The following is a 24089-nucleotide window of genomic DNA, read 5'->3' on the forward strand; positions in this document are numbered from 1 at the left end:
CTATCAACATACACAGTATTATTGTTCGTTTAACCGTTGATATGACTGCATAGAACCCTGCCAAATAAACTTCTTTATACCTTTTCCGTGGGGAAAGCATCACTCTTTGTTAACGTGGATTGCGTAGTTGTGACTGCAATTATAAATGTGCAAATTCTTATCGACAAGTAGACTTGTACTAGTATAAATGACTTAAATAAATTTCGAGGACAAAAACAATACTGTCGTTTACCTCAAGTGTATGCTTTTTTAACTTGATGAAGCTGTTAGTTTTACTATTGCTATTTTTGTTACATGTTGCGAACTGTGTTTAGTTGATTCCTCATAAGTTAGTTGATAACTCAGTCAAGTTCTGTTTAAATGACAGTTTTAAGTCAGAAACTTTTTATATTAAATATTTTTCACTGTATGTGTTATCTGTATTTGATATTTTGTGACCGAATTTGTCTCTCGTTCATAGTCGGTAAGACCTTTAATCACTTATTACAAAACAGACATTGATAAGATTGTGGCTAATGGGCCTTGTCGTGTTATTTTAGATTTATTTTAAAACAAAAAAAAACATTTTAAGCAATTTACCCCATGGATCGCTCATATGTGACCAAATACGCATTGGTTAAAAAAATACCTCGTTGCTGTCTTGTTTCAGTTACAGAAGGGGAATTGTTTTCTGGTCCTAGTATATCAATGGGAACATGTTGCTCATTGTACTGATTTTTTTTTAAATAAAACTTGGAAGGATTATTCAGGCAAACACATTTCGAAAACATTATCACGACGGCTCAAGACAAAACAACTTTGCTAATTGTATATCCTATCTAATGTTTTTTATTTGTTTATTGAAATTACTAAATAAAAAAAGAAACAAACACGACAAGCACAGGTGAGCAAATACCTTGTTAAAAAGTCAAAGTCATACATGAAATTGACAGATCATTTATTCATTTTTAATGTTTTGTCAACAATGCTGGTCTCACCGCCTTGAATCCGGACACGTCACAGAAGTTCAATGGTTATGAAAAATTGTTTGAAGACGCACAATTGCAACAACATGCATAATATCAGTGACCGTTGTTATTAAAGCATCACATTAACCTGATATGACTCACATACACATAGCATGTGCAATTGATGAAGAAAATGTTTTTCGGAAATTATTTGAAAACTTTCTCAAGAGTGGTGGAATAATACATTGGCGGGTTATGTAGTAACTACTTTTCCCTTCGATAACATAAGAATTAGAATATAGTGTGATTATAACTTTAGCCTTGAAACATCGATGCATACGGGCATATTTATTTTTTCATCAATGTTAACATTAAACCATCGAGAGAATAACATTTTTATTCAATGCCTTTAAGAACTAATGACAGGAAAAAAATATCCACTGCCATTTCATTGTTCGGATATAGTTAAAACTATTTGCAGCTTTGAGACTAGTGAAGCGTCCCAATGTGTGGTATAACATGACAAGCAGTTGTGGCATCGTTATGATGAGCCTATAAAAAGTAAAATCAATTAAAAGCGTTTAAAGTCAGAGAACCTAAGAGGGTTTGTTACCTTGAACGATATTTGAAGAAATCTCTTCTGTTATGTCTGTATGTGGTTCCTTCCGTCTCATTTCCTTCTTCTGGGAAAGTTCTGATTTTAGCTGTCTAGCCTCATCGACGTCTGCATAGCCTTCATCAGATATCGTCTGCAAGTCTTTTAAAGAACGTATTGACTTAATAATGAATTACTATACATCAGGTGACGTGTGTCTTAACTCAATATAAATTACTTAAATACACTTGGAAGACAATCACAATACCTCAAGATTATATAATATGAATATGAAGAGGCTGTTATATTTACTTTGTGTTTGGACGATTCCTCATAAGTTAGTTTAAAACTCAGTCAAGTCCTGATTCAATTACCGTTTAAAGGCAGTAACTTCTACAATTAAAGACCTTTTACTGTTTGTGCTTTCTGTATGTGTTGCATTGTGATCTAATTTGTCTCTCGTGCAAAGTTTTCGTGAAGTTTACATTGTTTTCTTAAACAAGAAATCAAATAAGCAATGCACCCTCAGATCGCTCATACCTGACCTAATTGCATGAGGTGAATACAGTAAAAAGGCAATTGAGTTAATGCTTCCTGCATACCAAATACCTTGTTGCTGTCCTGTTTCAGTAATTGGATGGGATTAATTTTCTATTCCTAGTAAAGATACATGTTGTTCAGAGTAACGAATTATTTTAATAAAACTAGCAAAGATTATCCAGGAAATGACATTTCGAAGACATTACCAAGACGGCTCCAGACAAAAATATTTTGTGACTTGACTATTCTATTTAAAATATGTTTGTTTCTTCATTAAAAAAATGTTAAAATTAACATGGAAACAAAACCGACAAGCACAGGTGAGCAAATACCTTGTTACATTGGACAAGTCATAGTCATAAAAATGCTGACAGATCATTAATGCATCTTATTATATTTTTGTCATCAATGCAGGTCTCACCGCGATGGATCAGACACAGGTGTTCATCCAACTTGCAAACTTATCTTATCTCTTTAAACAATTTTATTTCTTTATTAAATAATTCGTTAAAATTAAAAAAAGCAAAAACCACAACAAGCACAGGTGAGCAAATACCTTGTTAAATTGGACAAGTCATAGTCATAAAAATCAATGACAGAACATTATTGCATTTAATATATGTTTGTCATCAATGCTGGTGTCACCGCCGTTGATCGGACAAAGGTATTCAGTGGGTTTGAACACTTGTTTTGAGACGCACAATGGACAAAATGCGGTGGTTATAGCATTGACCGTTGATATTTAAGCAAATTGGCCTGCAAGACAGACGTACACATGTACGGCAACTAAATTACTCTTCGAGGACATAGGTATCAGAGTATGCTATTATAATTACGTTCGCATTAAATCATCGATGGATGCGGGCACATTCATATTTTCGTCAATGAAATGTGATTCGTCATGCATGAAAGTCATATTAAACCATCAACATAATAACATATGTATTGAATGCCTTTTAATAAGTAATGACGGAAAATAAAATTCCGATTTCCATTTTAATGGTTAGACAAAAGAGTTAAATTGTTTGCAGGTTTGAGACTAGTGAAGCGTTGCAATGTATGGTATATCATGACAAGCAGTTGGGGCATCGTAATGATGTGCCTATAAAAAGGTCAAATGGATTATTAACGTTTTTATTTAATGAGCATAAATTGGTATGTAACCTTGAACGATGTTTGAAGTTGAATAAATATCTTCTGGTTTGTCTGTATGTGGCTCCTTGTCCATTTTTTCCTGTTCTGCTTTGAAACGTTTTGTCTCTTCGTCATCTGACGAATTTTCATCAGATATCATCTGTACGCCTGTTATAAGAAAAGTGGGTGTGATTATAGATGTGAAAAACAAAGCATACACTAACATATGTCGATTATAAGCCTTTTAAATTTAGAGAAAATATTTATTTTAATTCTTTAAAACGAAAGATACACCAATATAATCAATACATATAGAACTTGCTAAAAGAACGATATATAAAACTGAAGTCAAGAAGTTATATCGAATATATATATCAAAGTGTATTGTGTACGAATATACATTTTGCCATATAAAAACAAAACTTATACATATACGGTAAAGTCGCCTAAAATGTTTAAGTGAATAAAGGCATAAAAAAGGAAAACGCTCACCTTGTACTCCCGACTCCTGTAAACGAGTGATTGTATGTCAATTTGCAAGTTTCACAGATATGCAAGGCATTTAAATTTACTAGTAAAGAAGCTTTCATGGTCTATTAAGAATTCAAAACCTATCAACATACACAGTATTATTGTTCGTTTAACCGTTGATATGACTGCATAGAACCCTGCAGAATAAACTTCTTTTTACCTTTTTCGTTGGGAAAGCATCACTCTTTGTTAACGTGGATTGGTGTTTGGCTGGAAAATTTGGTTTCTTATGTTGCGTAGTTGTGACTGCAATTATAAATGTGCAAATTCCTATCGACAAGTAGACTCGTACTAGTATAAATTAGTTAACTAAATTTCGAGGACAAACACAATATTGTCGTTTACCTCAAGTGTTTTTTTTTAACTTGATGAAGCTGTTAGTTTGACTTTGGCTATTTATTGTTACATGTTGCGACTTGTGTATAGTAGATTCCTCATAAGTTAGTTGATAACTCAGTCAAGTTCTGTTTAAATGACAGTTTTAAGTCAGAAACTTTTTATATTAAATATTTTTCACTGTATGTGTTATCTGTATTTGATATTATGTGACCGAATTTGTCTCTCGTTCAGAGTCGGTAAGACCTTTAATCACTTATTACAAAACAGAAATGTTGCGACTTGTGTATAGTAGATTCCTCATAAGTTAGTTGATAACTCAGTCAAGTTCTGTTTTAATGACAGTTCTAAGTCAGAAACTTTTTATATTATTTTTTTTCAATGTGTGTATTATCTGTATTTGTTATATGGTGTCCGAATTTATCTCTCGTTCAAAGTCGGTAAGACCTTCAACCATTTGGCGCAAAGACATTGATGAGATTGTGTGAACTGGGCATTTCCCTGAAGTTTAAATTATTACAGTACAAAGACAACTCAGTTAGTGCTTCCTGTTTACCAAATACCTTATTGCTGTCTTGTTTCAGTTACTCGGTGGGATTTGCTTTCTGTTCCTAGTACAGCTATGGGGAAATGTTGTTCAGTGTATCGAGTAATTTTATCAAACTTGTAAAGATTTTTCAGGTAAGGTCATTTCGAGGACATTACCAAAACGGCTCAAGACAAAACGGTTTTTCTACTTGCTAAACCTCTTATAAACACTTGTATTTCTTTTTTAAAATAATTTGATAAAAATAAAATGGAAACAAAAACGACAAGCACAAGTGACAAAATACATTGTTGCATTGAACAAGTCATAAAATGAGCTGACAAATCATTAATGCATTTTATATATTTTTTCTTCAATGCTGGTCTCACCGCCTTGGATTAGACAATAGTATTCACTGGGGTTAAACACTTATTTAGAGACGCACAATGCACAACATGCGGTTATAATAGCCGATAATTGACAGTTGATATTAAAGCATAAAATCGGCATGTAATTGATATCACTCACACACATATGGTATGTACGATTGATAAAGTAAACATGTGTCTGTTAGTATTTAAAATATTATAGGCAACCAAACAATTCAATCAGAGTGGACACGACCAGTGAACAGACAGATGGTTGGCAAGACGGACAAATGTATGGTTTATGCAGCAACTAAATTACTCTTCGAGGGCATAGGTATCAGAGTATGCTATAATTATTAGTTTAGCCTTAAATCATCGATGTATAAGGGTACATTCATTTTTTAATACAATTAAATTCGTCATGCACAAAATTCATATTTAACCATCAATAAAATAACATATGTATTGAATGCTCTTTAATAAGTAATGAAGTAAAATAAAATCCCGATTTCCATTTTAATGGTTGTACAAAAGAGTAAAATTGTTTTCAGGTTTGAGACTAATGGAGCGTTGCAATTTATGGTATATCATTTTAAGTTAATACACGTGTTTGAAGGAATATCTTCTGCAACTTATGAATGAGAGCATAAGTGCCGGAGGAAATGACTATGCTAAAACTAAACAACTTAAACTCATAATAAAAGCATATATGCAATATATAAAATATGTGTTTTTCTATTATTATATTCATGACTTCAATAATACCTTTTCGTGGGGAAAGCGTCACTCTTTGCAAACGTGGATTGGTGTTTGGCTGGAACGTTCGGTTTCTTACGTTGGGTACTGTTAATAACGTTACCTTGAACGACGTTTGAAGAAATATCTTCTGCTTTGTCTGTATGTGGTTCCTTCTGCATTTTTTCCTGTTGTCTTTTAGGGCGTCTCATTTCAATATTCTGTGCAAGTTCTGTTTTGAGCTGTCTTGCCTCTTTGTCTTCTGAAGAATCTTCATCAGATACCGTCTGCACGCCTTTTAAAGAGACGGTTGGTTTGATCATAAATGTGTAGAACAAAACAAAAACCAATATATGTTGACTGTAAATGCGGATTGGTGTTTGACTGGAACTTTCGGTTTCTTTTTTTTGTTTAGTTGTGACTGCAATTATAAATGTGAAAAATCCTATCTTTTTTACTTTTGCTATTATTGGTAAATATTTACTTTCGAACTTAAACATGAGTTCATTTTGAATCAACCTGTCAACCTTTCATGAACTTTGTGGGCGGAGTTTGGTAAGAAAGCAACGCTCTGATTTGGCGCTGGTGAATCATCGTGCGTAGAGATCTTACTACGATATACTTTATTGCTGAACATAGCTCGGTACATGTACATAAACAACTGATACAATGACATAAATAATGTCGAAACGCATTCTCCCATCATAAGAATGATGTAATGGTATATCTTATATTATAGAAAAACATTTTAAATTGCATAACGTATTATAAATATAAATGCGATAAGCTAAAGAAACAAGCTCAGTAGCAAAATGTTTAAACATAAACCCGGTCATCAATACTGGTGTCACCGCCTTGGATCAGGCACAACATTTCACTGGGGTTAAACACTTGTTTAGAGACGCACAATGGACAAAAGGCGATGGTTATAGCATTGACCGTTGATATTTAAGCATGACAATTGACCTGCAAGCAGTATCACTTATACACATATAGGATGTACGGTTGATAAAGTAAACAAGTGTCTGTAATTATTTTAAATATTTTAAACAGTCAAAATGTTCAATCAGAGCGGACACGACCAGTGAAAAGACAGAAGGGTGGACAGACGGACATATGTACGGCAACTAAATTACTCTTCGAGGACAAAGGTATCAGAGTATGATATAATTTTTACTTTCGCATTAAATCATCGATAGATGCGAGCAATGTAATGTAATTCGTCATGCACTAAATTCATATTTAACCATCAACATAATAACATATGTATTGAGTGCCTTTTAATAAGTAATGACGGAAAATAAAATTCCGATTTCCATTTTAATGGTTAGACAAAATACTTAAATTATTTGCAGGTTTGAGACTAGTGAAGCGTTCCAATGCGTGGTATGTCATGACAAGCATTTGGGGCATCGTAAAGATGTGCCTATAGAAAGGTCAAATGGATTATAAACGTTTTCAGTTAATGAGCATAAAATGGTATGTAACCTTCAACGATGTTTGAGGAAAATTCTTCTGTTTTGACTGTATGTGGTTTCTTCTCCTTTTTTTCCTGTTGGCTGCTTATGCGAGTCTTTTCCATCTTCTGTACAAGTTCTGCTTTGAAATGTTTGATGAGGCTGTTAATTTGACTTTGGCTATTATTGCTACATGTTGCGACTTGTGTTTAGTAGATTCCTCATAAATTAGCTGATAACTCAGTCAAGATCTGTTTAAATGACAGTTCTAAGTCAGAAAGCTTTTTATTAAAGATATTTCACTCTATGTGTTATCTATATTTGTTATATTGTGACCGAATTTGTCTCTCGTTCAAAGTCGGTAAGACCTTCAACCATTTAGCTCAAATACATTGATGAGATTGTGAGTACTGGGCATTTCCCTGTAGTTTAACTTGCATTCTTAAAGAAGAAATTATTTTAAGCAATAAACCCACGGATCGCTCATACCTGAACAAATATACTTGAGGTGAGCACAGTACAAAGACAATTCAGTTAGTGCTTCCTTTATACCAAATGCCTTATTGCTGTATTGTTGTATCAGTTACTTGGTGGGATTTGCTTTCTATTCCTAGTACAGCTATGGGAAAATGATGTTCAATAAATCGAGAAATTTTATAAAACTTGTAAAGATTTTTCAGGTAAGGACCTTTCGAGGACATTACCAAAACAGCTCAAGACATAACGATTTTACTATTTCTTTAACCTCTTGTAAACACTTGTATTTTTTTTTATTAAAATAATTTGTAAAAAATGGAAATAGAAACTAAAACGACAAACACATGTGTCCAAATACCTTGTTAAATTGGACAAGTCATAAAATACGCTGACAAATCATTAATGCATTTAATATATGTTTTCATCAATGCTGGTCTCACCGCCTTGGATTAGACAATAGTGTTCACTGGGGTTGAACACTTGTTAAGAGACGCACAATGCACAACATGCGGCTATAATAACCTATAATTGACAGTTGATATTTAAGCATTAAATCGGCATGCAATTGATATCAAAACACATATATGGTTTGCACGGTTAATAAAGTAAACATTTGTCTGTTACTATTTAAAATATTATAGGCAACCAAGAAGTTCAGTCAGAGCGGACACGACGAGTGTACAGACAGACGGTTGGACAGCCGGACACATGTTCGGTTTATGTAGCAACTAAATTACTCTTCGGGGGCATATGTATCAGAGTATGCATTCATTATTATTTTAGCCTTAAAACATCGATGTACACGGGCACATTCATTACTATCATCAATGAAATGTAATTCGTCATGCACGAAATTCATATTTAACCATCAATATGCATATGTATTGAATGCCTTTTAATAAGTAATGACGGAAATTAAAATCCCGATTTCAATTTCAATGGTTGGACAAAGGAGTTAAATTGTTTGCTGGTTTAAGACTAGTGGAGCGTTGCAATGTATGGTATATCATGACAAGCAAATGGAGCATCGCAATGATGTGCCGTTAAAAAGGTCAAAGCGATATAAAAACATTTTAAGTTAATGAACGATGTTTGAAGAAATATCTTCTGCATCTTATAAATCTTGCAGGAGAGCATAAGTGCCAGAGGAGATGACTATACTACTTCTGAATAATGTATACTCATAATAATAGATATTATGCAATATACTGAATAGGTGTTTTTCTATTCTTATATTTATGACTTCAATTATACCTTTTCCGTGGGGAAAGCATCACTTTTTGCAAACGTGGAGTGGTGTTTGGCTAGAACATTCGGTTTCTTACGTTGGGTACTGTAAATTACGTTACCTTGAACGACGTTTGAAGAAATATCTTCTGCTTTGTCTGTATGTGGTTTCTTCTGCATTTTTTCCTGTTGTCTTTTTAGGGGTCTCATTTCAATATTCTGTGCAAGTTCTGTTTTGAGCTGTCTTGCCTCTTTGTCTTTTGAAGAATCTTCATCAGATACCGTCTGCATGCCTTTTAAAGAGACGGTTGGTTTGATCATAAATGTGTAGAACAAAACAAAAAACAATATATGTTGACTGTAAATGCGGATTGGTGCTTGACTGGAACTTTAGGTTTTTTGGTTTTTTTTAGTTGTGACTGCAATTATAAATGTGCAAAATCCTATCTTTTTTACTTTTGCTATTATTGGTAGCTCTTATATTATTATATAACGTTGAAATTGCATAACCTATTATAAAACAACATTTAAATGCATGAAATTATCGGAGACTGTCAAAGTTTTATGTATTTATCGAGTAAGAACAATCGTCGAACAATTGTCAATTCGAGAAGTCTAGTTCATCATAAAACTTAAATTTGTTTGAAAACGTTAATAAAATATGACCCTATTTTTACCTTCAACTGAAAGTTATCTATAAAATCACCGTGACCACATTCTTAATACCAACTCACATGCAGTATGAACGCTCGGTCGCGATTTTGCGAATTTTCCAAGAAGCGCTAGCGCTCTTCATGGATTTGTGAACTCGCGGGCCAAGGGTTAATTCTGCACGAACGCACGAAAAATTAGAATCAATCCTTAAATGCTGCGACTTGGTTTTGATAGATTCCTCATAAGTTAGTTTAAAGGCAGTCAAGTCCTGTTTCAATGGCCGATCCAAGGTAGTTACTTCTAATCTTAAATATATTTTACTGTATGTGTTATCTGTATGTGATATATTGTGACCTTATTATTTTCCTCTCGTTCAAAGTCGGTTGGACCTTAAACTAACTGCCTTTAAACAGACATTGATGAGATTGTGGCTACTTTTCCTTTCCCTGAAGTTAACATTGTTTTCTTAAACAAGAAATCATTTTAAGCACTCACAGATCGCTCATACCTGACCAAATCACATGAGGTGAATACAGTACAAAGGCAATTAAGTTAATGCTTCCTGTATACCAAATACTTTGTTGTTGTCCTGTTTCAGTTACTGGATGGGATTGATTTTCTATTCCTAGTACATCCATGGGAACAAGTGTACCGAAATGATTTAATAATACTCGCAAAGATTATTCAGGCAAAGACATTTCGAAAAGACATAACCAAGACGGTTCAATACAAAATGATTTTACTACTTGTCTAATCTATTTCAAACATTTGTATTTTTTATTAATTTATTCACTCACAGATCGCTCATACCTGACCAAATTACATGAGGTGAATACAGTACAAAGACAATTAGGTTAATGCTTCCTGTATACCAAATACCTTGTTGTTGTCCTGTTTCAGTTACTGGATGGGATTGATTTTCTATTCCTAGTACATCCATGGGAAAAAGTGTACCGAAATGATTTAATAATACTCGCAAAGATTATTCAGGCAAAAACATTTCGAAAAGACATAACCAAGACGGTTCAATTCAAAATGATTTTGCTACTTGTCTAATCTATTTCAAACATTTGTATTTTTTATTAATTTATTTTGTTTAAATTAAAATGGAAACAAAACCGACAAGCACAAGTTAGCAAATACCTTGTTACATTGGTCATAGTCATAAAAAACGCTTACAGATCATTTATACATTTAATATATTTTTGTCAACAATGCTGGTATCACTGCCTTGGATCAGTCACAAAAATTCGCTGAAGTTGAACATTCTTTACAGACGCACAATGGACAACATGCGGTTATAAAAGCCGAAAATTGACAGTTGATATTTAAGCATATCGACATGCAAGGGATATCACTCACACACATATGGTATGTACGGTTGATAAGTAAACATTTGTCTGTAAATATTTCAAATCTTTTAAGAAGTCAAAAAAATCAATCAGAGCGGAAACGACCAGTGAACAGACAGACGGTTGGGCAGACGGACAACTGTACGGTTTATGTAATAACTAAATTACTCTTCGATTACATAGGTATCAGAGTACCATTTTTACTTTAGCCTAAAAACAACGGTGGATACGGGCATATTCATATTTTCGTCAATTAAATGCAATTCCTCATGCATGAAATTTATATTTAGCCAACAGTAGAATACATATATAATTAACGCCTTTATATAAGCAATGACGAAAAATAAAATCCCGATTTCCATTTCAATGGTGAGACAAAAAGGTCAATTATTTGCAAGTTTGAGACTAGTGAAGCGGTGCAATGTGTGGTATGTCATGACAAGCAGTTGGGGCATCGCAATGATGTGCCTTTAAAAACGTCAACTCGATTAAAAAGTGGTTATAGTTAAGGAACATAAAAGACTGTTATACATGTTTATACATGATCATATTGTATGAGGTTCACATACCCATAACCTTACAGATAATCCCGCCACTACAGTAACATCCTGGCAGTTGTAATAGAATAAACCATAGTACAACACGCATCGTGTGGACTCTATATATAACTCGAAACATAACATGGTGCCAGAAACGGGATAAATTAAACGTGTTACAAAATCAACCATGGAAATGAGTGGATTACCATAATCCAAAATGGAATGGGAATCAACGAAACTGCCAGACGCATGGCAGAAATTCGAGCCTCATTGCAAATTGATGTTCGACGGACCCTTAAAGGGAAAAGGTGGAAAGGAGCAACTTGTGTACATACTGCTCTGGGCCGGAGACCGCGGAAGAACAATACATTCTTAGTGGAAACTTACGGATGAAAAAAACAAAACTACAAAAACAGTGCTTCAAAAGTTTAAGGACTTTTTGCAACCTCAGAAGTTCAGAACGAAGACTCAATCGATGAAGTTGTAGCCCGATTAACAATAAGTGCCTGTGATTCCGGTTCAGAAAGATCTGACGAAATGATCAGGGACAAAACTCTGTTTGGATGATCGTCAGTCAAGGTAAGGTAGAGGCTGATTGAAAAGGATAGTGAATTAACCCAAGAAAAAGCAGTCATAACCGCTCAATCATACGAGTACAAGAAAAAGCAATTGGACGCGATGAATCCCCAGGAAAATGACGTTGATCTTGTGCGAAGCCGCAGTGCGAGACCGAAACCCACAGGCAGCACTACAACCACGACCAACGCCAGAAAAAGCAGCGATGTAGGTCGGATGATCGAGCCACAACCTAGAGACAGAGGATTCTCCAGATGCGGAAGAGCGAATCACAAAACTGACAGAATGCCCTGCCATGGGACAAGTGTGTAACAAGTGCTCAAAACTCAATCATTTCGCAAAACTGTACAAAACAAACAGCTACTCAAGTGAAGACAGTTGCTCCAGCGACTCAGAATTTTACGTCTACACTGTAAGTAGCTTTACTTATCGACATGACAATGCTGTTGTTCAACTTTTATTTGGCCCCAAAATGTAAAAATAAACGCTAAAATTGACACAGGCAGTCAGGTTAACATTTTACCAAACCAAATATTCAGACAAATTGGTCTGCATGAGCCCCTGTTACCCCCAGATGCTAAATTGACCTCATACACATGTGATCAGCTCACGGTTCATGGTAAAATCAGCATGCAGTGCATGTACAAAGATAAACAAACACAATTCCAATTTTATATAGTAAACAAAATAAACGCTTCCGCATTGATTAATCTTTAAACTGCGTCTGCTCTCGGTCTCATACGATTGACATATTATGCGGTTAACAAACAAGTTTTTCAGGAGAAAGACGCAATCATATCTGAATTTGGCGACGTTTTCAAGGGAATCGGGACCTTTGAGGGCACATGTTCGATACAATTGCAAGACAATGCCACACCCGTAGTCTACCCAGTTCGTAAAGTACCCATTGCGTTGCAGAAAAAACTTAAGGCAGAACTTAAGTCAATGGAAGATCAAAGTATTTTATCCAAGGTCACCAAACCCAGAGAATGAGTTAATGCGTTAATATGTGCTGATAAACGAAACTCGGGAAAGCTTCGTATTTGCATTGACACGAAAGCACTCAATGATTGCATCAAGAGACCATATTACCCTATGTGCGAGATAACAGACATAACATCACAGCTAAATGGCGCGAAATATGTTAGCGTTTTGGATGCAACAAAGGGTTATTCCTCATGTCAGCTATCCGAGGAGCCGTCAATCCTTACAACATTCGCGACACCTTTCGGACGATATAAATATAATCGATTGTCAATGGGTATCCGATCATCGCAAGACATTTTCAATCGGAAAAAGGAAGATGTCCTTAAGGGGTTACCGGGCGTTGCATCAATTGTAGGCGATGTCTTGTGTTGGGGACGTACGAAACCGGAACATGACAAAAACCTAAGACGCCTTCTCACCCGCGCGCGAAAGAATGGCCTCAAATTCAACCCAGACAAGCTAGTTGTAGGACAAACGGAAGTAAGCTATTTCGGTCATGTGATCGGTGAAAAAGGATTGTCAGCAGACAAGGACAAAAAAGCCGCGATAGTAAAAATGAAAACCCCGAAATCGCGCCATGAATTAGAAACACTCCTAGGCATGGTGACCTACTTAACAAAGTTCGCGCCAAATCTCGCAGAAATCACGAGTCCGATGCGTAGTCTCTTGAAGAAAGAAGTGCATCTGGGGACTTGAACAAATTTCCTTGTATGACCCGGTCTAACAGGTCATACCTCAAGCACCAGTGCTAACATACTCTGATACTGAGAGACCCGCCACGCTCCGAGTGGACGCATCGTCCAAGGGCGTCGGTGCCGTCTGCTTACGGGGGGGGGGGCTGTCGCGTACGCGTCGAAAACTTTGACAGCCAATCAAGTATCCTGGGCACAAATTGAAAAAGAAACAGCCGTGATTTTGTTTAGATGCCAAACATTCAAACACTACATCTACGGCAAGCGGACCGTGGTCGAGAGTGACTGCAAGTCTGTCATTTCAAACCTGAAAAAGACACTATGTGTTGCCCCGCAGCGTCTGCAAAAAATAATCATGCAATTACAACCATTTGATATAGAAGTCATTCACATAAAGGGATCAAACATCCCGATCGGCGACACGTTATCGGGAAATTATATTGCAGAAACCTACCCAGAAATGTTCACAAACATGGATGCCTACATACATGCAGTGAAATCGCTACCGAATAAATATGAAATAGAACAAATCCGTATTAAAACGCAATATGATGAACAGTTGCAGGCTGTTAAGCAGGCTATTCTCAAGAGATGGCCAGGCGAGCGGAAATTGTATAACACATTAGCCACCGAGTTCTGAACCACAGGGACGAATTAGGTTATGACGATGGGCTCATATTCAGAGGTCCTAAAATTGTGATACCAAGGGCATTACATTTAGATATGATCAGGGCCGTTCACATAAATCACCTCGGTTGCCAGAAGGCGATAAACCGCGCTCGCGACATTATTTTCTGGCCAGGCATGACAAAACAGATTACGGAACACGTTTTAGCGTGCCCACTTTGCGAGAAATATCGTCCGCAAACACTAAGGAACCATTACAACCGCATGAAATTCCCGAGCGACCTTGGCAAAATGTCTCGTGCGACCTTTATATGTTCGAAAACAAACAATACATGGTGAACTCAAAGGTCATTTTAGCCGATTCGGTAGTCCCGAGCAAATTATAATGCGAAACAGTTAAAATCTGACGAATTGGAAAGATTCGCGAAAGAGTGGAATTTTCAACACGTGGCGTCAAGTCCTACAATGGCTAGCTCTAATGGTCATGCTGAACTTCTAATGAGCAATTAACCAGAAAAACCGGTCGACATCAAATCAGCGCGTAGAAGCATGCAAACCATACGTGAATAATCAAATATGTACCATTACAGAAATGCTAAGCCTTTACCGACATCGCACCCAGGTCATGTTTCAAAAGGGTGATATCTGGAAACCCGCAAAAGTTGTTTCCCAGTATAATAATAGATCATACACATTACAGAGCGCGGACGGCACAAACTACCGCCTAAATCGAAAATTCATAAACAAAAGCAGAGCCAATTATTTGAATACAACGTCTGATCAAAATCTCCCCTGTACACCCCCACTGCCTGTTGAATCACCAGACACTGAAATTCCACGCCCAAACCCTAAACAGCATTATGCCACTAGAATAGGTCGAGATGTACGAAAATAATGAATGGGTTGAATAAACTTGCTGTATGAGAGACTGACATTCTCGTAAAATAAATCATACGAGCAACATATCAACACTTTTTTAACCGTCAATTTTTTCTGTATAAATGCAATTTGACATGTTAATAAACATGTTGGAAATATTTTATCATTTGCTCAAAACAACATCAACAGTGTTGTAAAAATGCAAGCACTCACACTATGGCCATCGTATTTAATTTCCTTTCAGTATATATTCAGTATTAAAGATTTTCTCAAAACAAACGGAATATTATACATGTATATACATGATCATAGTGTATGCAGTGCGCATGCCCAGAACCTTACAGATAATCCCGCCACTACAGTAACATCCTGGCAGTTGTAATAGAATAAACCATAGTACAACACGTATCGTGTGGACCCTCTCTATATATAACTCCAAACATAACATCTCTTTATATAACTCCAAACATAACAGTTACCTTGAACGATGTTTGAACGATCATTGTGCATTTTTTCCTGTTTTCTTTTTAGGCGAATCATTTCCATCTTCTGTGCCATTTCTGCATTGAGCTGTCTAGTCTCTTTGTCGTCTAACGAATCTTCGTCAGATAACGTTTGTAGGCCTTTTAGAGGAAAAGTGCGTGTGATCATAAATGAGAAGTACAGAGCGTACAGTATTATATGTCTATTATAAGCCTTTCAAATTTAGAGAGAGTATTGATTTTAAACCTTTAAAACGATAGATACACTAATATAAGCAATACATATAGAACTTGCTTACAGAAAGGTATATGAAACTGAAGTCAAGAAGTTATCTCGAAAATATATTAGAGAGTATTGTGTACAAATATACATTCTGCCAAAATAAATCGAACAAAACATTTATACATATACGGTAAATGCTTTCAAGTCGCCGAAATGAATTAATGAATGAAGGCATAGAGAAAGAAATCGCTCACCTGTTACTCCTGACACCTGTAAACGAGTGATTGTATGGTGAATTTGCAAGATTAACATATATGCAAGGCTTTTTAAAAAGCTTATTTGGTCTATTAAGAATTCAAAACACATCAACATACACAGTTTTATTGTTCGTTTACCGTTGCCATGACTCATAAATCCCTTCCGAATAAACTTCTTGATACAACTAACAGGAGAGCATGAGTGCCATAGGGCAGTAGCGTATTCTCATAAATATGTAATGTAGTGTTTTTCTATTGTTATATGTATGACTTCAATAATACCTTTTTAGCGGGGAAAACATCACTCTTTGTAAACGCGGATTGGTGTTTGACTGGAACATTCGGTTCCTTGTGTTGTGTAGTTGTGACTGCAATTATAAATGTGCAAAATCCTGTTGACAAGTAGACTTGTACTAGTATTAATGACTTAAATAAACTTGAAAGACAACCATAATACTGTCAGGTACCTAAAGCGTATGTGTTATGAATTTGATGAAGCTGCTATGTTAACTTTTGCTATAATTGTTAAATGTTGCGACTTGTGTTTGGTAGATTTCTCGTAAATAAGTTTTAAAAATCAGTCAAGTTCTGTTTCAAACCGAAACTGGCCGAAACTTCAAATATTAAAGATATTTCACTGTACGAGTTATCTGTATGTGTTGTATTATGACCTAATTTGTTTTTCGTACAAAGTCGATAAGACCTTCAACCACTTGCCTCAAAACAGACAATGATGGACATTCCTTGTAGTTTGAATTGTATTCTTAAACATTCTGTATTTTAAATATGACCCCACAAATCTGACCAAATTTACATGATGAATACAATACAAAGTCATTTAAGTTGGTGCTTTATGCATACCCAATTCCTTGTTTTTTCTTCGTTTTATACTTACCAAAGGAGATTCTTTTTCAATTTCTAATATAGCAATTGGAAAACAAGTTAATTGTACCGATTTTTTTATGAAACTTGATCGGGAGACTGAGGCAAAGGCATTTCGAAGACATTTCCCCGACGGCCCAGGGCAAAACGCTACTTGTCTTATCTCAGTGTTTAATGTATTTTTATTGAAATAATTTATTTAAAAAAATGAAACAACAAGGACAAGCACATGTGAGCATATAGCAATGACACAAGGCTTGGTCATAACAGACGCTGACAGGTCGTTGATGCATCATTATATCGCTGTTTAATTAATGCTGGTCTCTCCGCCTTCAGGCAGTGACACTGGAGATGAAAACTTATAAATGTAAAATGGACAACTTGCGGTCATAACAGCATTGTCCGCTGACATTGAAGCGTCACAATGATCTGCAACTGATATGGCTTTCAAACACGTGATATGTACGATTGGTAAAGCAAACATTTTTCTCAAGGTTTTCTTTTTAATCAATCAGACAGTCAAAAGGTAAATGTAGTCCGGAAAATAGCAGAAAACAGATTGACGGACGGATGACTGCACATACATTTCTGCATTTTTTATTTTCCTTCTTTAAACAAAGCAACTAAAACGTGTAGTTGTATGTATCTTTTTAATAGAAAACATTACCAAATAGATTAAACCATAATACATACAGGCTCTTAAAACGTTATATTTTCCAGGACTATGTTACTGACGGACTAATGGAGGGCTTATGTATTAACAAAATTACCCTTAACAAGAAATAAATATTCCTATTTTTAAGCCTTAAAACATCGATGAAATGTCATTCAACTTTCATGAAATTCCTATTGAACCATACATAGAATAACATATCTATTTTATGCCTTTCAAAAACTAATGATGGAAAATAAAATTCCGATTGCCATTCCAATTGTGCGACGAGGAAGTTAAATCACTTGCAGGTTGAAGACTCGTAGAGCTATGTAATGTGTCGTAAATCAAGGCAAGGCAGTTTGGGCATCGTGACGATAAGCCTATAAAATGAACAATTGATCAAAAAACATTTTAAGTTAAAGAAAATATAAGGGTACCCTACCGTGAACGATTTTCGAAGAAATATCTTCTTTTGTGTATGAATGTTGATCCTTCTGAATATTTTCCAATTGTCCTTTTAGACGTTTCATTTCCTTCTTCTGTGCACGTTCTGCTTTAAGCTGTCTTGCCTCTTCGTCGTCTGAAGAATCTTCATCAGATGTCGTCTCAAAACCTTTCGAAAAATCAGTGGGTTTCATCGAAAATTGTTAAGAGCAAAACGTAGACTAATACGTCGATTGTAACTCTATTAAAATAAGAGATGGTATGAATAATAAGCCTTTAATGTACATGCTTTCTTAAAGAATAATGAAACTACAGTCAAGAATTATCTCCGATTATATATCAAAGTTTAGTTTATACAAATGTACATTTTGCCAAAATAATACAATAAAATAAAATTCTAAATAATCGGCAAATGCTTTCAAGTATCCTTAAATAAATGAATGATTAAAGGCAAAGAAAATTCGATTACCTGGTTCCCCCGACTCCTGTAAACGGGTTATTGTATTTCAAATTTGCAAGTAACACATATGTGCAAATTTTGAAGTTAAACACAAAGCATAATCTGGTATATTTATCAATTAAAGCAGACATATTTTCTACAATTTGCCGTTATTATGTCCGGAATAATTCCTGCCTAATAATCTAGTGTATACAACTTGCAAGAGCGCATTAGAAATAAGTTACGTATAACCATGTACAATGGCTATTATAAAATATATAATTATAAGAAGTGTTTTTTTTATTCTTATAAGTAAGAACTCAATAATACCTTTTGAGTGTTGTTAGCATCGCCAATCGTACACGGGGATTGCTGGTTAATTGGACCATTTGGTGCCGTGTGTTGTCTTGTTGTGGCTGTAATAACGAAAGTGCACAATCCTATCTAGAAATAGCTAGGGTATTGTAATAAATGCTTTCTAACACCTTTCATATTCTAACAAGATGTAAACTATACTGTTGCTATACACCACGTTTTTAATTGTTTTACATATATGACATGTATTTGAATATAAAATGTATTGCTAGGCTTGACTCACTTTCATATACGTAAATGAAGTAAATAAACTGGCAGAAGACCACAATTACTATCATGTACCCTAAGTTTGTGTTAAAACATTAATGAGGGTGTTACGTTTACCTTTGCTATTATTAACAGATGGTGGACTTGTATTGGGTAGATTTTTCATAAGTTAGTTAAACACCCAGTGAAATCCAGATTCAATAAACGTTTCAAGAATGTCTTTGCTTAAATTGTAGCTACTGGGCTATTCACTGAAGTTTCCATTGTGTTTTTAAACCAGAAACCATTTGAAGCTATAAATTTCGCGGATTACTCAAACCTGACTAAAAGACATGAGTAAAATACATTGAAGTTCATGCTTCCTGCATAACAAATACATTGTATTTTACTCGTCTTGGTTACAGGTGTGGATTTGTTTACTGTTCTTGGCATAGCCAATGGGGAAATGTTGTTCATTGAACCAATATAATTTCGCAAAACTTGCAAGGAAAACTCAAGCAAAGCCACTTCGAAGACATAACAAAGACGGCTCAACACAGATTGATTTCGGTACTCGTCTATGACAAGCATAGTAGGGCAAATACCCATCAAAGACGCTGAAAGACCATGAGTGCATCTTAATATATTGTTTCATCAATGCTAGTGTCACCATCTTGGATCAGGCAGCGACACATGAGTACACTAGGGATGACAACTGGTTCAAAAACGAGCATTGGTCAACATGCGGTCATATTAGCATTGACCGTCATCACTGGATTCTTTAAAAGTGTTATCAACTTAAGGAAAGAAACTATCAAGATATTCAATCATAAATATCTCATTTGCATGTCCTCCATGTGCTATATGCACTGAATATAATCATTGCTTTTATTTTTCAGACTCATTTTTTATCCCCACCCCCGAGAAAATAACAAATCAGCGACCAGATGGACCAACTGACAGTTTCAAACAGTTTGTAGATGTTAATGACTCTGTTCATCTTATTCCAGATCCGAAGAAGAGTAGCTACAACCTTACGAGGACACCACAGCAGACACCACAACCCCCATGACTATCATTCAGTCTCATCTTGTAAAACAAACAGAGACTCTTATTTGACAATCTTAAAGCTCTCAGAAATGAAAAGAACAAACGTCCTGTGCTAAACTACCTTAATTTAACAGCAAACGGTTTAAATTCCATGAAATCCGTAAACAATCTAAATGATAAACGTTCTGATCTGCTCGTAATTGCTTTAACCAAACTGGGTGAGAGTTTCAACAAAAACTTCTTCACTGCGTACGGATATATGACGGATATAAGTTAGAAAGACGAGATCGCAACTGCCATGGCGGAGGACTGATGGCATAAACATGAGCTGATCTCTTCTCCAAACGGCACAGGGACTTGAAAAATTATCAACTTGAGTGCCTGTGCTACGAGTTGTCTTTCAAGAGGCGGTAATTTCCATAGGCGGAAATGGGGTAATCTGTGCTTGTATCGTAAACCCTCGATGTCTGATCCAGACTTTGAACATTATACCTCTAGTAGTTTGGACAAAATGTTCATAAATTTTTAAAAAATCATCAGCATAGGAGATTTTTATAATGACTAACAGAAAAGAGAAAATGATAAACATCTTCATTACATTTGTGATAACCTTAGCCTTTAAAAATAGTATCTCTAAACTTACATGTTTTGTGAAAAACTGCAGACACACACTTATTGATGGCATCCTTACCAGTACAAAGTATTTAATGTGTAAAACTGTCATCTTAAATTTCGGCCTTAGCGACTGTCAAAACCTCATAGCAACTAGTTGAAAAGAAAAATGTGAGCCATTTATGAAAGAGAAGGTCACTTTTTGGTCATACAATAACTATTTTAATGATCATCTTTCCCATGTACCGTTCCATCTAGCCCATATATTTTTTTTTATATGTATAGGACTCAAGAACACCTTTGAAACACGTCATTGACGAGCATGCCTCAGTAAAACTGAGTAAAACTGGTAAACAATTGTGTAAAATTATTTGAAATAGTTCCATCATCAAAAAGTGGCGGACTTAAGCAGTGCACGGACGGACGGCCGTACTTACATTTCTGCTATACCTTAATTTTCCTTCTTTAAACAAAGCCCGTAATATGTGTAGTTTTTTTGTGGTTATTAAGAAAACATAACCAAATACCTCCTAACCCTAATGCACACAGCCTCTTGAGATATTATGTATTATACCAGGCTTGGCTATTACTCTCATATCCCCAGCTAGTAAGTAATCAACAAACGACCAGGATAAGTTTATATATGGGCATTTATTTAATGCCGTAACAATAATATACATCATTTGTATAAACAAGGTTAATGTTGATGACTTATCTGGCGGCCAAAACCGCCAAAAGAGAAACGGCTACAAAGGATAATGGCGATAGAAATTTTATTGGTTCGTTAACGTCACGTGGTATCCATCAAGCCAGGCGAAGTCTGTCAGTGATGACCTCGACGCACAAAAACGCTTGTCGGTACCACGAAACGGTAAAATTGCCAAACCAATAATGAAATGGCCTAGCAAGCTACATAAATACTTTTATGTACCATAAATGTTATTTATGTTCGCCCGGACGATCGTACTAATGGGCGGCTTATATAGCAACTACTATCTTTCGAAAACAAGAAAGTATTATTATTATTATTATTATTATTATTATTATTATTATTTAAGCCTTAAAACATCGATGGATAAGAGCACTTTTTTCATCAGTGAAATGTCATTTAACATGCATGAAATTCCTATTAATCCATACTTAGAAAAACATTTTTATTGTTTGCCTTTTAAGCGTATGGCAGAAAATAAAATCCCGATTTCTATTCTAATTTTGCGACATGGAAGTTTTATTACTTGCAGGTTGCTGAAAAGTAGAGCGATGGAATATATTGCGTATCATGGCAAGGCAGTTGTGCCATCGATAGGAAGTGCCTTTAAAATGTAAAATCGATCAAAAGTTAAGTTTTAAGTTAGTAAACTAATTAGGGTACGTTACCTCGAACGATATTGGAAGAAATGTTTTCTGTTTTGTCTGTTTGTTGTTCCTGCTGTAACTGTTTTTGTTGTCTTTGTATGCGTCTCATTTCCTTCTTCTGTGCACGTTCTGCTTTGAGCTGTCTTTCCTCTTCGTCGCCTGAAGAATCTTCATCAGATATTGTCTGCATGCCTTTTAAAGAGACAGTTGGTTTGATCATAAATGTGTAGAACAAAACATACACTAACAGATGTCGATTGCAAGCCTTTAAAAGTAAGAGTGTGCAATGATCATTTACATTTAGAACCATGAAGATACGAATATAGTAGGTGTATACAACGTTCATTCTCATCTAGTAATGTCGTATTTTTTTTTTATTTTGCTTGGTTGTTTGACCATTGTTTGACAGTCGTCTGACAAATGTACATGATGGGAATCTAAGGAACCCGTTAACGTATGGCTAAATTGCCGAGCTGTTTAAGAGCTTCTGATTGATAAATAACTAATATGTAATTATTTCCTTTTCGAAAGATGATTTCAAAGCCATGGATATCAAGCAATATTTAAATATAATCATTGGGAATCACGAAAAAAACTATTAGTAATGAATCAACAACCACTTCAATCATCCAAAAACAACCGGCGCTTTGTCTCGGTACCACGTTCCCCCTACATATTTATGAAGTGCCGCATATTCTATCTTCCTTAGCCCTCCACGAAATGGCACTTTTGATCATAATAAAGTGGAGATTTTACTACCCGCGGCTTCTACCGAATTATATGAACTATTTTAAGATTATGTGTGTTTCATTCCGAGCAGTTAGAACAACACTACTTAGACACTACATAAACAACGTATCGCAATTGCTCCTTAAGTTGTAGGCATGGTCAGTGCAATTGTGTATTAATCGTCAACAAAGTTCAAAAGACGTGCATAATCAGAGAGTCGAAACAAGACTTATTGCATGACCGCAATTATCTTAGAAGTCACGTTAACATGCATTCATGACAACTCTTTTAAACCGCTTATTGAGCTAGATAGCCAACAACGACAATACTTCGCCAAAATATTTATCAAGCACTACATTAAGTGATTTTTAAATCACATTCAGCTTTAAAACCAATAAACATGGCAAGTAATCTTATATAAAGTATTATAAATTATCTACCAACTGATATAAGACTGCTGACAAAAAAATCAGACAGCAGGTTATCTCTTTAGTGATTTCAAAATGTTTTATGCACTTTCCTTAAAGCGTTAGTAACGCTTTTAGCCAACATTAATTGTCGAACGGAAATATTTAAATTTGCGATCTGTTTTTGTCAGCAGTCTTATATTACTGATTGTTTGATATTTACGCAAAAAGTCAAAAACATAAAAAAGTTGTCAAAACAATAAACCCGTGAGAGTGCAGGTTTAAAGGCTAAAAACTTGACCATCATGCTTGCAGAGATACTAGTTAATTATGTGTTCTCTTACAATGACTTCGTATTGTGATATTAAATAATTTATTTATAAACCTATCAAGCATTCTAGTATACAAAGTCGCCATTTGATACTTTATATTGTTGGGGATCAAATTATATAAAACTTTCAGTCGTGATAAAGTTAATAGACAAGATCTGCAATATGACGAACAACAAACAGAAATCAATTAAGAGGTACCTTTCTTTGGAGGTCCCGGGTTTGGTTCAATGCCTGCCATTAGAAGCAGCATTACTATGAATGTAACTGCTCCAACTGCCTTCAGTCCCGCCGAGAAGTTGACACAGCGTTGCAGCAAGACAACGTCAGTCCCGTTAGCAAATTTGTTTGTTCCAATGCGAACTCGGTACGTTTGAATATCGACCCCCATTTTAGAAATTCTGCAAAAAGAATCAAGGATGTTGTCAAAATTGTAACAAATTTGTCGTTTAAAAATTAATTCCTCAAAAAGTGGGTTCCAAGA

The 24089-nt window shown here is 35.3% G+C and overlaps 2 protein-coding genes across 6 annotated transcripts in view; one reads left to right on the forward strand and one right to left on the reverse strand.

Annotated features, from left to right (window-relative positions):
* The window catches only part of LOC128231358 (uncharacterized), a 134457-nt gene that overhangs the window by 61283 nt on the left and 49085 nt on the right, over positions 1 to 24089 (forward strand). The window lies entirely within an intron of this gene.
* The window catches only part of LOC128231335 (uncharacterized protein DDB_G0286299-like), a 63189-nt gene that overhangs the window by 3872 nt on the left and 35228 nt on the right, over positions 1 to 24089 (reverse strand). For 2 of the 5 annotated variants that reach the window (XM_052944008.1, XM_052944043.1), the window contains exons 2-17: positions 23807 to 24006; positions 22162 to 22332; positions 18892 to 18977; positions 18592 to 18607; positions 18121 to 18291; positions 16424 to 16509; positions 16139 to 16154; positions 15659 to 15802; positions 8996 to 9166; positions 7201 to 7311; positions 5837 to 6007; positions 3908 to 3993; positions 3709 to 3724; positions 3247 to 3384; positions 1561 to 1704; positions 81 to 133 (exon numbers count right to left, since the gene is read on the reverse strand). In XM_052944008.1, coding sequence (XP_052799968.1) covers positions 81 to 133; positions 1561 to 1704; positions 3247 to 3384; positions 3709 to 3724; positions 3908 to 3993; positions 5837 to 6007; positions 7201 to 7311; positions 8996 to 9166; positions 15659 to 15802; positions 16139 to 16154; positions 16424 to 16509; positions 18121 to 18291; positions 18592 to 18607; positions 18892 to 18977; positions 22162 to 22332; positions 23807 to 23996 — 1770 coding nt within the window. In that variant the 5' untranslated portion in view covers positions 23997 to 24006. The remainder of the gene's footprint in view (positions 1 to 80; positions 134 to 1560; positions 1705 to 3246; positions 3385 to 3708; positions 3725 to 3907; positions 3994 to 5836; positions 6008 to 7200; positions 7312 to 8995; positions 9167 to 15658; positions 15803 to 16138; positions 16155 to 16423; positions 16510 to 18120; positions 18292 to 18591; positions 18608 to 18891; positions 18978 to 22161; positions 22333 to 23806; positions 24007 to 24089) is intronic. The other 3 variants (XM_052944017.1, XM_052944026.1, XM_052944034.1) reach the window with 3 other exon arrangements.

Source organism: Mya arenaria, chromosome 1 (genome assembly GCF_026914265.1).
Source record: "Mya arenaria isolate MELC-2E11 chromosome 1, ASM2691426v1".
In the NCBI taxonomy this organism is placed as follows: Eukaryota; Metazoa; Mollusca; class Bivalvia; order Myida; family Myidae; genus Mya; species Mya arenaria.